The 15689-nt window shown below is 37.0% G+C and overlaps 1 protein-coding gene across 6 annotated transcripts in view; it reads left to right on the top strand.

Annotated features, from left to right (window-relative positions):
- The window catches only part of LOC127640414 (rho guanine nucleotide exchange factor 28-like), a 102405-nt gene that overhangs the window by 24737 nt on the left and 61979 nt on the right, over window positions 1–15689 (top strand). For all 6 annotated transcript variants that reach the window (XM_052122983.1, XM_052123009.1, XM_052122991.1 and 3 more), the window contains exons 3-4: window positions 9949–10099; window positions 11642–12145. In XM_052122983.1, the coding sequence (XP_051978943.1) occupies window positions 9949–10099; window positions 11642–12145 (655 nt within the window). The remainder of the gene's footprint in view (window positions 1–9948; window positions 10100–11641; window positions 12146–15689) is intronic.

The raw sequence follows: 15689 nt of genomic DNA, 5'->3' as shown, positions 1-15689 counted from the left end.
CTCAGGATACAGATTTAATTGGTCTAAATCTGAAGCTTTGGCTCTAACAGTACTCTGCCCGGTAATGACTTTTCAGCCAGTTGCCTTCCAGTGGCCCAAACAGGCCATTAAGTATTTGGGTATTTTATTCCCAGCAAATTTGTGTGATTTAGTTCATTAATTTTGACCCTTTATTAAAAAGTTTATTGAGCGATGTGGGCAGGTGGGCTTCATTACATTTATCTATGATTGGGAAGATTAATGTTATTAAAATTAATTGTATTCCAAAATTCAACTACCTGCTACAGTTTCTCCCTGTAGATGTCCCCCTCTCTTATTTCAAGCAATTTAATAGTATAGTGAAGCCCTTCATTTGGAATGCTAAACATCCCAGATTACATTTCAGTATGTTGCATAGGCTGATTGACAAAGGTGGGCTAGGACTTCCCAAGATTTAGTTTTATTATTATGCATTCGGTCTCAGACACTTGGTCGCTTCCACCTGAGATAGCCTCTCCGTGGTTTTGCTTTGAACAGGAAATTCTTTGCCATTGCAAAGCCTTTATATCAAACTAATTGGAGAAGATAATTTATACCCTGTTATCTCGCATTTGCACTCTGCATGGACAAAAGTGTCCAGAGTGTTTAATTCGGACAATTATTTAAATGTTGCTTCGACCATATGGCTGAACCCAAAATTATGAATTAATATGTCCCCTTTCTGCTGGTCAGAGTGGATTGTGAGGGAGGTTAGAGTGGAATGATTAGATCCTATGAAAATTTGGTTCAACATTTTGGGATTACCTGTTCTCGGTTCTGTAGGTATTTACAGCTGTGCCATCTGCTCTGTACTATTTTTGGGAGTAGCATACACCCCCTTAGATTGGCAGATACTCTGGAAGTGGTGATTACTGCTTTTGGAAAAGGTCATGAGGCATCAGTGTATTACTCCCTGCTAATTCAGAGTATGGGTTATGGAGCTTTAACTTATATCAAGAGATTATTGGAGAAAGATTTAAACTTTTGGACAAGGGAGGGTGGGCTAGGATTCTAAAGAAACATCAAGTCTGCATCTAGAGAAGCAAGGGGTTTCCTTTGCAATTCAAGATTTTACATAAATTCTATTGGACCCCCTCTCGATTATTTTATTTTATTTTATTTTATTTTATTTTATTTTATTTTATTTTATTTTATTTAAAAAAAAACAAAATGTGACCACAGGGATGTTCGTTGAGGGTCAGGGTGGGGTAGGGGTAATAGTGGGTGTTAAATGTTGATTCAGTGTATTTATGTGTTGTTTTTCTTTATCTGTACGGATCAATAAAACATTTTAATATGAAAAGATTGACAGTGAGCTCTGAAGAATCTTTTAAAACCATCAGTCCATGTTATTTCAACTTATTTCATTCAAAAATGTAAATTCTCTCATCATTTACTCACCTTCATGCCACCCATAGGTGTGTATGATTTTCTTTCTTCAGCAGAACTCAAAGATATTTAGGATCTTAGTATTTAGTACCTCCGTTCTGTAGGTCCATACAATGCAAGTGAATGTGTGCCAACATTTTGAAACGCAAAAAACACATATAGCCATCATAAAAGTAATACATATGACTCCAGTGGATTAATTACGGTCTACTGAAGTGAAAGGCAAGGTGTAAGAAATAGATCAATATTGTTTTTTGTTTTTTTACCAGAAATATTTGCTTCTGACCAGCTGTGGTATGCATGTTCACAAGGGTTGAGGTCATACAGCATAAGCGCGTTGGCTAGCTCACACGAGAACCGATGCGTGAAATAAGAAAGCGATGTTTTGTTTTTCAACACTGGCATAGCCAGAAACAAAACTTTGGGTGTGCCAAGAGAAAATTGGGTGTGCAAGAACTAAAGCACAATTAAGTGAAAAATAATAAAATTACCATTAAAAACCATTGCATCAATTTCTTTTTGGCAATAATTTTTTTTAGCTCTGTGTTATATTTAAATGATTTTAAAAATGTATTAATTGGAGTAGGTAGTATGAAAACCGAAAGCAGAACATAACAGAAAACCAGAACAAAGTGATTTTCAATTGTTCCGGATAGAAAACGTCATTTTTAAATGCTGGCAACCGGTTATAACCTTTTAGTTTTTTTTTCATTAAACCAAAGGCCAAAGGATATATCACTGTACATTTATGTAACTACAGGATTTCATGCCGTCCGAAAAAACTAAACGTGTTTTGACCCTGAAGGAAACTGCTGCATCACACATTTCTTTGCCTAAATGCCTGTTGTGGATGTCACATTCTGTGAATGAAGACCTTTTTAACAAATATGTATAGTTACTACATACATTTACGGCTAATCCAGATACAATGAAAAGGTAAAAGAGGGTCAAAAGTACATTTGACAGTCGTTTCCAAGTCTTCACTGAATTATTGTTATATGATGCATTAACACAGATTTGATGCTGCCAGGTTTTGACTCAGAAGCAGATCTTTAATTAAAATGATACTTTACTGCTAATTAACTGCGTGCTGTTATGATTTCTGTGCTGATAATTGCACCACACAGAAACAAATAATAAAATATTTATTTAAAATTAAAAAAATATTTTAAAATAAGATAATTTAGCTTATTTTGGGGAGGCAAGTGGCTTATAATGGGCTTGTTTTCTAGACCTGGTAACTTGTTTCTCTTGCGAGATCTGGCAACACTGCAGTTGGTATTTCACCCACCCATTAGCTCATAGTAGTGTCATTTTAAAAGAACGTTATTAACAGGTCTTTTATTTTGTCCTAACCAGTAACCATTTGGAAAGGAGGCTGCAGAACTTCTGACCCAAAAAAATGACATTCCTCCAAATGACGCCTGTGACAGGGTGGAGGGCGGGGCCGGGTCGTGATTATACACACCCGGTCCCTTATCAGGCTAACTAAGCCTCCGAGAGGGATAAAGGCTGACTGGGGATGGTGGTGCGACAGAGAGAGAGAACGTTTACGGACAGCTGACCGTCATGTGTGTGTTTGTGTCTTTTGTTTAAGTTTTTCATTTCAAATATTATTTATATTGTTAAGCCGGTTCTCGCCGCCTCCTTTACCTTATATCCCTTTACACCGCCATTTCATTTAGGTGTGCAAGTTTACGTTTTGGGTGGCAGTTGCACACACTGGCACACTCTTCACCAGCAAAAGAAATGTCAATCTACTCTTTCCGATATCTTTGTGAGATCAGTTTGTATGATATTAACAAAAACATTTTCAGAGCATCAGGAGCATTGCTACATTTCCCACATTTGAACTTCATTGGTACTTCAACCAAACCACTACAATAACTGATTAGACTTTGTTCCTTTATTTGAAAACCCTGCGACTTCCATGACAAGACATACAGTTGTGTAATATGAACGGTGCCACAATCCGACATCTTTGAAAGTTGTGTAGTGTGTAGGCGGCATTAGAAGAGAATCGAGGTATTTACATTTACATTTACATTTATGCATTTGGCAGACGCTTTTATCCAAAGCGACTTACAGTGCACTTATTACAGGGACAATCCCCCCAGACCTGGAGTTAAGTGCCTTACTCAAGGACACAATGGGGGTGGCTGTGGGGCTCGAACCAGCATCCTTCTGATTACCAGATTACCAGTTATGGTGCTTAGACCACTACACCACCATTAAATGTATTGTGTGTTTGTCCTCTTCAGGTTAGCAAGTAAAGATGGGATGAAACATTTGTTAGATTTAGGATTTTAAGAGTTTTAGAGCTATGAAACGAGAGCAGGTTTGTTTGGGAAGAGAGAAGAATGATGTGGACATGTGCGGTAGTGAGACAAAGTGAAGAAAGAAATGAGAAGCAGAGAGATAGAAAGAGAGAACTCCACGTTCATCATTCATCCCCATGTGAAGTGCAGAGACCCCCAAACGAGGATAGTCCTTACCTTTCCCTCATTCCCACACCAAAAGAGCTTTTTTCCACCATCACTATTTCTGCAGGGCCCCTTAAATGACAGGAAGTGAGGGAGACGTCTGGCGAAGGAAGGCAAACAGTCAAATGGGGGCTTTATTGCAAACTGAGGGAGAACGTGAAAAGTGTCCTGTCACACACATGCCCTTGGCGAGACTGAATTTACGGTTCACCTCCCTCTTTTATGGGGTGTTTCTTTGATCTACGGTCTGTTTAATGATATTGGGGCATGAAATTATGAGTAGATCTCTATGGGCTGTGTATGTGTTGGTAGGAGGCTGTGAATGCCTGCATTCTTGATGGATGGATGTGCATTTGGATTTTTTATTCTTAGTGTGTATGTGTTGATGTATATGTGTAGTTACTTTATGCTTTTTTGTTGATAGTGAGATTTTGTGTCTCTTAATTTAGTTTCTTATTGAGTCATACTTATATTCTGTATATATTTATAGTACATATTTCAATACACAGTATTGTGTATGAACATAAAATATTCATCTGTAACTCTTCATAATAACTTTAAATTAACCACTGTTATGCATTGTACACTAAAAATTGTTTTAAAATTTATGCATTGTTTTAAATTCAACAATATATTTTGTTTTGTTCATTTAATTTTGTCAAAAATAAATGACACTTCAGTTTGATGGATTTTTTTTTTTAATAAAATTTGAAATTGATATTTTATGAAATATGAAATAAAAAAATCTTTAAAATAGGCTAAAATATATTTCAAGTGTATAATGTGCATTCATCAGACATCAAATAACATAAAAAATTGGGAGGTATATTTTGATTGGAACATGTACATTTGAGTACTCCTAGTTTGTCCTGAAACAACACAGCCAAAAATATCAACACCGTGGTTATCAGAATGCATGGCCTCATCTTTTTGAGAATGAGACCAGCCACTGGTAAATTAATCAACAATTTTCGATTAAGAAGTTGGTCTGAACTATCAACATGATCATACGGGATGTCAACCTGTTGTTTCAGAGAGTTCCAGTACCCTAGGATTATGCAGACTCACTGAAAAACGGCATCTCCTATCTGACATTTTTGCGTCAGCTCCACCATGTTTACCTTCCCTTTTGGTGTGACCAGAAGTATGTGAGGGACCCAGGTTCAGATCCTGCATTGAAACAGAAAGAAATTGCCATTGCATAATCCGTGACAACCGAGATTCAGAGGTTGCATTTTTTACTCTAACATTACATTTTTATTCCACTGATGTTTAGGTTTGTGGTTTGGATTAGGGGGATTACAGTTTCTAAAATATGCATTCCTCTTTACTCTATTACATAGTTTACAGCTGAAAACACCTCACTTCACATTTCGTCTTTGGCGCCCCCTCCGTTCTGACATTTTAAACAGAAAATGGAGCTTACATGTGCCCATAACCCAACAACACCTACTGCTTTTTCCACTTGGTGCAGTGTTTCAAATTTCTGTAAACACAGGCCGATTTCAGCAAAATAAATATCAACCTACTCTTTCCGATATCTTTGTGAGATCAGTTTGTATGATATTAAATTAAAATTTTCAGAGCATGAGGAGCATTGCTACATATCCCACTTTGAACTTCGTTGGTACTTCAACCAAACCTCTACAATAACTGATTAGACTTTGTTCCATACTTCCTATAGAATCAAAATTCACTGGCAATTTCAAAACGTCTACTGTAAAACCAACGTGTTTCAGGGCTAGGCTCATTACAGCACTGTTAATTTGTCTCACAGTACTGCTGTTCTGTGACAGCTGCCTCTAAGACCAGAAAGACATTCAATTTGTGCAATCACTTATTCTTGAAACAGACTTTTATATATATATATATATATATATATATATATATATATATATATATATATATAAATAAGATTTGTTTATATAAAAATAAACCTTTAAATAAAGAATACGTTTTTCACAAAGATGCAAAAACTAGAAAAAGCCTTTAAAATGTAAAAACTATGTAGTGGTAATCAGAAGGATGCTGGTTCAAGCCCCATAGCCACCACCATTGTGTCCTTGAGTAAGGCACTTAACGCCATGTTGCTCCGGGGGGATTGTCCTGTAATAAGTGCACTGTAAGTCGCTTTGGATAAAAGCCTCTGCCAAATGCATAAATGTAAATGTAAAAAACTAAACAAAAACAAACAAACAAACAGCAACAGCACATCTAATTACATATTTTGCAGTCATAGTTCACTACACATCTTTGAGGGTTTGGAAAGGTAAGCCAGAATTTCTCTTTAGCTCTGCAAAATTTGCCAAAAGATATATTGGTTGATTGTCTGTTACATTCCTGGTTAAATCTAAGACCTTGCAGTAAAGGAATGGGCTGGATTAAAGGTGTGTGTCTCTTTAGAGTTTTTGCTTTCAATTTACATTATAATATAGCTATGACCCATGTTGTGGTTTATCCAAATTATTATGCAAGCAGCTCCATACAAGAGAAGCCCCTATTTCAGTATACAAGTGAAAATGGAGATTGCAGGAATGTACATATGGAGTACATTTTATGCCCTAATACAACTAAATCAAAGAAGTTTTGCCCAACTCAAATTTGAGATGGTCTGACAACACTCAATGGGATACAGTGTTCCAGGATTGCTGCACTAGAGCAATCCTCCCTACTATAATTAACTGCCATAGCAAAAAAAGAAAATCTCTCTCTCTCTCACACTCTCAATTAAATTTTTCAATTCAGTTTTGAAAGAATGTCATGTTTAGTATGCAAATGCTTGCTTTGTTACATGGAGGAAGCTGATGACAACGAATATCATGTCTCTTGTACCATTTTCAAGATATAAAAGTTCAAGATTAAATATGCATAACCTGGCATATTATGCAATAATATTTCTGAGCGGGAGATTTGTAAGACTCCGAAACAAAGGACCATAAAATCAACTGTCGTAAAGGACAGCCCGGTCAACCATGTGACTCTGAAAAGACACAACGGGTGTCGCGGATCCTCCTTGAGAAGGCCTCGCTTCAAAGCCAACCTCATCATTCATACAGACAATAACTCTCCGATCTTACAGAGGTCCAAATCATCGACGAAAACAAACTTTTGACCAAGAACCAAGCAACAAAAAGAATGCAAGGAAACACCACGACATGCCAGTACATCTCCAGTATTGTGCTCAAAGTGCTGGTGTATTAGTTAAATACTTTGGGTAATTCGATAGGAAATCGATGTAGACTAAAATAAGGATAAATGGTTCTTAGGGCATTGACAACAGACTGCATAAATTTCATTTTCACTGTATTGATCATTTATTTCACATTCTGTCACTCTTTTCACCAACCTGTCTCATGTATATATGTGTTAGATTAGATTCATGTTTAGAATAGCAATGAAGTTTGCCATTGTTCAAAGACGACGTGACTGTGGTATATTTTGATAAATATTCTCATCCCTGTTTCTAAAAGATTTAGCTTCAAAGCTGTACCTAAATATGTGTGATATTATTTTCAATAAGCCATGAGAATAATATCACTCCAAAAAGTGAATTAATCCTAATTCACTTATTGATGCTAATTCCTTACAGTTGAAATTGTGAGCGGATACAACGAGACGTTGTATTACGATTTTAATGGTGGTGAATAATCTAGTTATTTGTCATTTTATAATGGTTGTCGAACGCGACTAATTCCATTATACATTTCATTACCTAATAATGAAGAATATGGACAGTTTAATTTAGTTCATAGCTCACATACTTCAAGACCCTAAATTTCATTACATATAATGGTGTGAGAATGAGGGCACTTTAACGGTTCCCGTCTAAATTTAGCATACCAAAAACCCTACATATTAATATATATATTTAAGATGCAATAATACAAAAAGTAAAAGTGAAAGAAGAAGAGTAAATCATGTAAATAGTAATTAATAGTACATAGGAAAATAAAAGAAAAAGAAAAGACACAAATGACTTAACTATTTCTTATGGATTGTGAAACATATTTAGCAGCTAGTGTGGTTGTGTTGTCATCTTCAAGTACATATGTGAGTTTCTTTGCATCAGACAGTTTATGGAAGAAATTATGAAATGTTTCAAATTGGCTAAAGAATGTTTCTCTGACAGTCTGGTATTTTGGGCAAATAAAAAGGAAGGGTATCTCATCTTTTATTTGATTTGTATCACACTGTCTGCATGTCTTCTGCACTCTCAGTAATCAGGTGATGTCTTCCTCGTTATATCCCTAGATCATAGTCTTTCTTTCTTTAAATCGTTTAATTGATAAGTAATTCACAAATTTGGTAGTTCTGTTTAGGGCTGAATAGCATTGAAGTTTGTTGTGGAGTTTTTATGTTTCATCGTAATCAGGTTTTAGGTTTTTATAAATGTCTTTAACAATAATTGTATATTTGTAATTGGAGTGGATATCAAATTTGCTTTCATTAATAAGTTTCAGAGCGAGAATATTCAAAGGGTGTGATAAAGCAGGGATTTCATTTGCGACTAAGGCTTTATATTTTATAGATTCTGGATCAGACTGTTTGAGTTGATACAAGAATTTTACAATTCCTTTCTGACTTTCAATACTTAAGTGGTATAGACCTAAATCAGCCTTACAGGCACTATTTGAGGTGCATCTATGTACGTACACCTAAAATGTTTTTTGCAAATTCCAGTTGCATTTTGTTCTGTTGAAGTTTTATCCCAATGGTAAATATTTGTCATGGGTCCCCATATTTCACATCCATATAGAAGTATTGGTTTTATTATAAAATTATATAATCTTGTCCAGATTGTAATTGGTAAAATTGCAATTTGATGGCATAAAATGCCCTGTGAGCCTTTTCACCCAATGTTTTTACAGCCAGATTATTTCCTCCAGATGCACTTATTTCAACACCCAGATAGCGGTGGCGCTGTGTTTTAGGTCCTCTCCTCTGTAAGTGAACTGGATTCGGTATCCCTAAAATCTGGTCTTCTTCTAGAACAGCATAACTCCGTTTTTTTTTCCTGGTTGACTGAGAGTGTCCAGTCATGACAATATTGTTCCAGCAGGGTGAGGCTCTGCTGAAGCCCCACTGCTGTAGGTGACAACAGCATAAGATTATCTGCATACCGCAGACACTTACATTTAGTGACATTTAGAGAGAGGCCAGGGAAGCTGGACCGCTCCAGATCTTCTACAAGATCATTTATGTAGATGCATCTGCATCCCTGTCTCACTCCACGACCCTGCTGAAAGAATGCACTTTTTGCGTACATGGATTGTAAAATATCAAATGTTTTCCCACCAATGCCGGTTTGTTAAAGTAAGCCATCATGCCAAATTGAGTCTAATTTTCTTTTTAATCTACAAAGCATGCAAATATGATGTTTCTCTCGCTCTCTTTCTCCCCTTTTCTCCCCAATTTGTAATGCCCAATTCCCAATGCACTCAAAGTCCTCGTGGTGGCGTAGTGTCTCACCTCAGTCTGGGTGGCAGAGGAAGAATGTCAGTTTCCTCTTCATCTGAGACTGTCAATCCGTGCATCTTATCACATGGCTTGTTGAGCGCATTACCACGGAGATCTAGCACGTGTGGTCGCTTCGCACTATTCTTTGCATCATCCACACTTAACTCGCCACGTGCCCCACGTAGAGCAAGAACCACATTAAAGCGACCACAAGGAGGTTAACCCAACGTGACTATACCCACCCTAGCAACCGGGCCAATTGGTTGCTTAGGAAACCTGACTGGAGTCACTCAGCATGCCCTGGATTCAAACTTGCGACTCCAGGTGTGGTAGTAAGCGTCTTTACTTTCTGAGCTACCCAGGCCCCTCTCTGTCTTTTTCTTAAACTTTTCCCTGTCTGTCATTGTTTCTCTGCTTCTTAGTTTCATTATCATTTTGACTAATATATCCATTTCAATTAACTTGATGAATAATATGCATGGTGTCTGAAGTATTTGTCATGTAATTTTGAAATAGTTCTCTAAAGAATTCTGAATTAAATGGTCTGTGTAACACAATTGCGGTCTCTCTCTCTCTCTCTCTCTCTCTCTCTCTCTCTCAGGGTCAGGTGGAAGTCTTAGTAAAGCTGCAGGTGTCTCAGTGTGTTCAGGAAGAGGCTGACTACTATGTGGTTCTACTGGGCTCGTCTCTTCACCATGTAACCACAGCTTATAGAACCAAAGACAACAGCTCGCTTAGATTCACTGTGCCTGGTGAGACATTGAATAAGTCACAGGGTGTCATAGATGCAAAACAGCCAAATGGGCCTCTTTCTTTGACTAAATGTGTAAATACCTAATACATAATGGAAACATGCAAGGAGATTCCTGACAGATAAACAGGAATATTGCTGGTTTGCTGATATATGGTCAGGTTGCAATATTTATTATTTTGAAAACAAATAGTTAAGTAAGCAACAGTTAGCTGATATAAACAGTATTGAAACCATACAATATTTAAATGATCTGAGAACTTTTTAAGGTTTTAAAGTTTCAGAAAAATCAATCAGTGGCAAAATATTTATCCCCTTACAATATCCAGTTCCAATGTGCTGACAACATCCTGCTTTTGTGTTTTTACTTGTGACCTGATGCACGACAGTAACCCAAGACAATATTATGATGTACAAGTATTTTCCTAACATTAGTGCCAGCAATTAGGTAGCAAGGTTGAATCTGTTCTTTTAAGACACCATAAAACAGTTTTGTGAACACAATTTTTTCTCTGTGTATGTTCTATTAAAAACAGGAAGTTGGGACAGGACATATCAGAGGAATTTCTTATTTTTTTTAATAGTCAATATAGCCTCTGGTTCAGAGATGCCCAAACTAGGGCCCGACGAGTCAGTGGCGGATGCTCGCACCATAAACACGTGACGTGCGCTCCACTTTTCACATTTTGCATCAATTCAGTGCCATGCTACAATTATCAAATGCAACAGTGTAGTTAATAATAATATTAACAAAAATAATATCTGCATGTGTTAAATAGCCTTGCTGTTAAATAAAACTTTATTAATTATATAATAATAATTTTACAGAACATTAACCATTTCATACTGTATCTCTGACTAATGTTTATTGTTTTATTAAATTGGTTTGAAGGAATTGCAAAACTTTTTTATAAGCTCCTCATTCCAAGTCCTGAGAAAAGCTGTCATCTACATCTACTGTGTCTGTGCATTTGTTTTGTGGGCTATTAATGTAATATTAATGTAATAGCCAAAATATTTGGAAACGTGTGAATAAGAAAAAACATTGTTTTAGTAACAATGCACGTTATGCAATGCCCCCCATTTGTAAGGGGGTGAATCCATTAGAGGGGATTTTTTTTTTTAAACAAACATTTTTGTATACACTCCTGTGCAGGGGATTGTGTCATCACTATTTTTAATCAGATTTTCCAGGAAGAGAACTCACTTTAAATTTTAAATGTCTATTTCTGTTAAAGTTTTTTGGAGTAAACTAGCATATGTAGTTCATGAATTTTAAATATTAAAACAATAAGTCTTTATACTGTGCATTTTATACTGTTAATTCTTCAGTTAACCTGTCACTTTAATTGCAAATACATTTTTAATAAAAAATAACCTTTACTTAGCTATATGTATTAAATTCTTATTAACCAGTATTTATAATTTGCCATATTTGATGAGCTGTCTCACCAAACTTAAATCACTAGTAAACAAATGACATAGAATGCATATTGGAAACAATGTACTGTTTATCTGGCCCAAATCTTTTTCTACCATCAAGGTCACGATGTTCCAGAGAAAGTATCTGTGGAGGTGTTCTGCTGTGTGGAGGACAATAGCTGTTGTCCCATCAGCCCGCTCTCCCATGCAGGAGAACTCTCCCTGGAGTACAACCGGGATGAGGCTCAAGAGTCGGCAGACATGCTAATGAGCACTGAACCCTTGACGTCCAGCAGTCATCAGGACATCCTAAGGAAATTCTGCTTAGAGAAAGGGTGCTCATCTGAGCACAATCATTTAGATAAGACTGGCCTGCTTGAGACAGATGGAATTTGTGATTCAAAGGAATTATTTCCTTTTAAAAGACTAGCAGAAACAAATCAGAGACTCCGTATTTGCGAGCAGGTGAATTTTAGTCTGAAAGAAGGTTTAGTAGCTTCAGAGTTTGATCCAGAGCACAAATGCACAGTGGGACAACACAGTTCTATTGATGTGAAGATTACACAGGCCGTGGCTAACTTGCACTTTCTGGGATGGGACAGCCAAGCTGCACTTGAAAAGGAAGGTCAGTCAATTACACTTTGTGTTTTGTTTCTTTTTCTTTTATTACTGCTAACCCTTATTTTTCTCTTGTGCACACTGGATTCTGAATGATCTGTACGGATCGATTAACAAATTAGTTCTCAAAAAAATTAAACTTCAGCTTCAAAGCACCATAACCCAGACTGTCATAATATTCACATGACTTGTATTTTGGAAACATACTGTACATCAGCTCTCTGAAATAGGCTCTTGTGATCTTTTCATGACACCTTGCCAATTTTACAAATCAAAAAAGGCTGGTTTATAAAATGACTTGTAAACATTTTGTGTTTAGTGAGGAGTTTAAACGTCTGGAGATCTGATTCGTATGGTTTGGTAGTGGAATTGGGCAAAATTCTAAAACCCTTTAGTTACAACTGTGCAGCTCTAACTAATAGTGTTTTGTATTAACTATGAAGCTGGACACATGAAGGTAAATTGTTCTGAATCCCTCTGCACCGCTACCATGAGTCTAAGGGGCTGTTTTCACAGCACTCATGCTTGTGTCTGCTGCGTCTGTTTTTTCAGTGATTCATGCCATAAGCATCACAATTTTCAGACACAGTCAAGCCGAAAGAGATTAAACATTTAAATAACGTGTCTCAAGACCCCTACTGTCACAAGTAGATGCTGAGATGAGAAGGGAGATGCTGGATCTCCCCTCCCCTTTAAGGGGTGACTCCTAGCACCCCAAAGATGGCTGAGGAGGGCAGGAAGATACAAGAGAGGAAGGGAACCCGGAAGACGATCAGGAGGCCAGGGAAGAGACCCCAGGGTAAGGATTGGGTCTGGTGGGGGGCCGCCTCAGGGTAGAGACCGGGTCAGGAGGTCTGGGAGGCGACCTCAAAGCCGGGTCAAGCAGAGCCGCTGTAGGAGTGGTCTCTGGGGAGAGGTCGGAGCCGTGGAAGACTCTAAGGGCGGTGCCGTGGAAGGTGGAGCCAGGAGAGGCTTGACGAAGGCAGGCGGAGCCAGGAGAGGTGGAGCCATGGGAGGCTTGAGGGGCGAGGTCATGGGAGGTGGAGCCATTGGAGGCTCGAGCTGGCAGAGACTGGGGAGCGACCTCTGTGGTCACGAGCACGGAGGGCAGCGACTGGGGAGAAGGTTTACTTTTCCTTCTCCTTTTCCAGACAGCTGGGAGCGTAGTTACGGTAGCGGGCGAGGCCACAGGCATGGCTTTGGCTCGTTGGCCATGGCAGGGGCTCTGGCCCATGGGACGGAGGGAGACAGACTGTGACACCTACGTTCTGTTGCACTCTGCCCAGTTGTTTTTGAAGACAAGAACACTAACAGTGAGAGTAAGACCTGAGAATGTCAATGTATATAATCATATTTATTTGAAATGGAAATCTAAAACTGACCTTGAATTCTCACTTTGAGAAGATTTGTGTGCTGAAATGGTCTTGGATCTGTGCTGTTAAAACTGGATAGGGTGGAACAATACACTGTGATTTAATTAAATATTTTTGGAGTTTTAACTAAATTGCTATATTTTAGTGAATTCTTTTGTGCATGGTTCCATTGGGAATTTCCAGTTCAACCTCACAAGGAAGCTGATGTTGCATCAGAGAGGTCAATCAAGAGGAGTGCCGGGAGCAAACAGCAGCCTGCTTCTCATTTAAACAGTCAATAATAATTATATAGACTAATATATTGAACCAAAATATTGTTTGTGTGTCTGATGTCCACATCAGACATGAGAGTACATTTTCCTTCTTTCTGTAATGTCTTTAGACTAAACAGTTTTTTTTTATATTTTATGGAACAGAATATTTCATTAGATGTATTTGCTTTATATTTATTTGCAGTTAGTAAACAATTGTTTTTATGTGATTTTTTTGTGTTGTGTGTTCAGATTTGTATGAGAACACCTTTATGTAAATTCAGCAGCCTAATTTGATTTATTTTATGCTCAGCTATATTTAATTACAGTATGATTATTCATCTGAATTAGGAAGACATACACAGAGTAAATATAATCCTGATTGATCTTCACATAATTGCCAATACAAAACCCACACACTAAACATTCAGGATTGAAAATACAGAAATACAGGTGCTGCTCTTAGATATAACAACATTCAGTCTTTAAAATTGACTTTAAATTGAATATATATATATATATATATATATATATATATATATATATATATATATATATGGGGTATTTGTGGTAAAATCACAGTATTATAGTTACTGTTATGGTTACAATACTATAGTAAAATCATGGTTACTAAATGGAAATGACAGCAATACTGTTGTAAAACCATGATTTCTGCCAAGAAAACAATGATGACAGCAGCCATGGTTATTACAGTCATGGTTACTACAATATTACTATAGTAAAACCATGATTAATTTTTGTTAGGGTCTTTGACTAAAAAAAAATTCTAAATCAACTATTCTGTCCAACAATAAAATAATATGGTGGCACAATCATATTTTTGTCTATACGCTTGACTGTGAAAGATCATGAGAAACAGTTCTGTCAAGTGTTTCAAAACTTTTGACCAGTAGTGTAAATATATAGAATCCAAAAGTTTGGAATAATGAACAGATTTAGCTGTTTTGGAAGGAAATTGGTACCTTTTAATTCACTAAAGTGGCATTCAACTAATCACAAAGTATTGTCAGGACATTACTGATGTAAAAAACAGCACCATCACTATATGAAAAAAGTCATTTTTGATCAAATCTAGACAGGCCCCATTTCCAGCAGCCATCAGAGTAATTATGCTAAATTGCTAATTTGATACTCGAAATTCACTTGGCATTATATCAAACACTGCTGAAAGCTATGTGGTTCATTAAATGAAGCTTAACATTGTCTTTTGTTTGTTTTTGAGTTGCCACAGTATGCACTGGCATGTCTTAAGGTCAATATTAGGTCAATATTAGGTCAAAAATGGCAAATAAAAAAGCTTTCTCTAGAAACTAGTCAATCAATCATTGTTTTGAGGAATGAAAACATGCTTGAAATTGCCAAAAGAAAACAAACTGAAGATTACATACAAAGGTGTACGCTACAGTCTTCAAAGACAAAGGACAACTGGCTCTAACAAGGACAAAAAGAGATTTGGAAGGCCAGATATACAACTAAACAAGAGGATAAGTTGCCTCACATGTCCTCAGCTGACAGCTTCATTGAATTCTACTCTCTCAATACCAGATGAATGTACTTATGGGAAGAATTGCAAAGAAAAGAGACTTTTGAAACAGAAAAACAAAAAGAAAAGGTTAGAGTGGGCAAAGAAACACAGACATTGGACCACAGATCATTTGAAATCCCCATTGAGATTTTGTGGGATCAGCTGTTAGACTTTAAGGTGCGTGAGAAGTCCCAGGGTGAGAAGCGTGGGATGAAATGTCACTTGAGTATCTGGATAAACTGACAGCTAGAATGCCAAGGATCTGCAAAGCTGTCTTTGCTGCATGTGGAGGATTTTTTGATGAGAACTCTTTGAGGTGGTTTAAGAATTTCTGATTTATTTTTACAAATTTTAATTTTCATGTTATTAATGTCCTGGCCT

This window comes from Xyrauchen texanus, chromosome 4 (genome assembly GCF_025860055.1).
Source record: "Xyrauchen texanus isolate HMW12.3.18 chromosome 4, RBS_HiC_50CHRs, whole genome shotgun sequence".
In the NCBI taxonomy this organism is placed as follows: domain Eukaryota; kingdom Metazoa; phylum Chordata; class Actinopteri; order Cypriniformes; family Catostomidae; genus Xyrauchen; species Xyrauchen texanus.
This window is presented reverse-complemented; position numbering and strand designations above follow the sequence as displayed.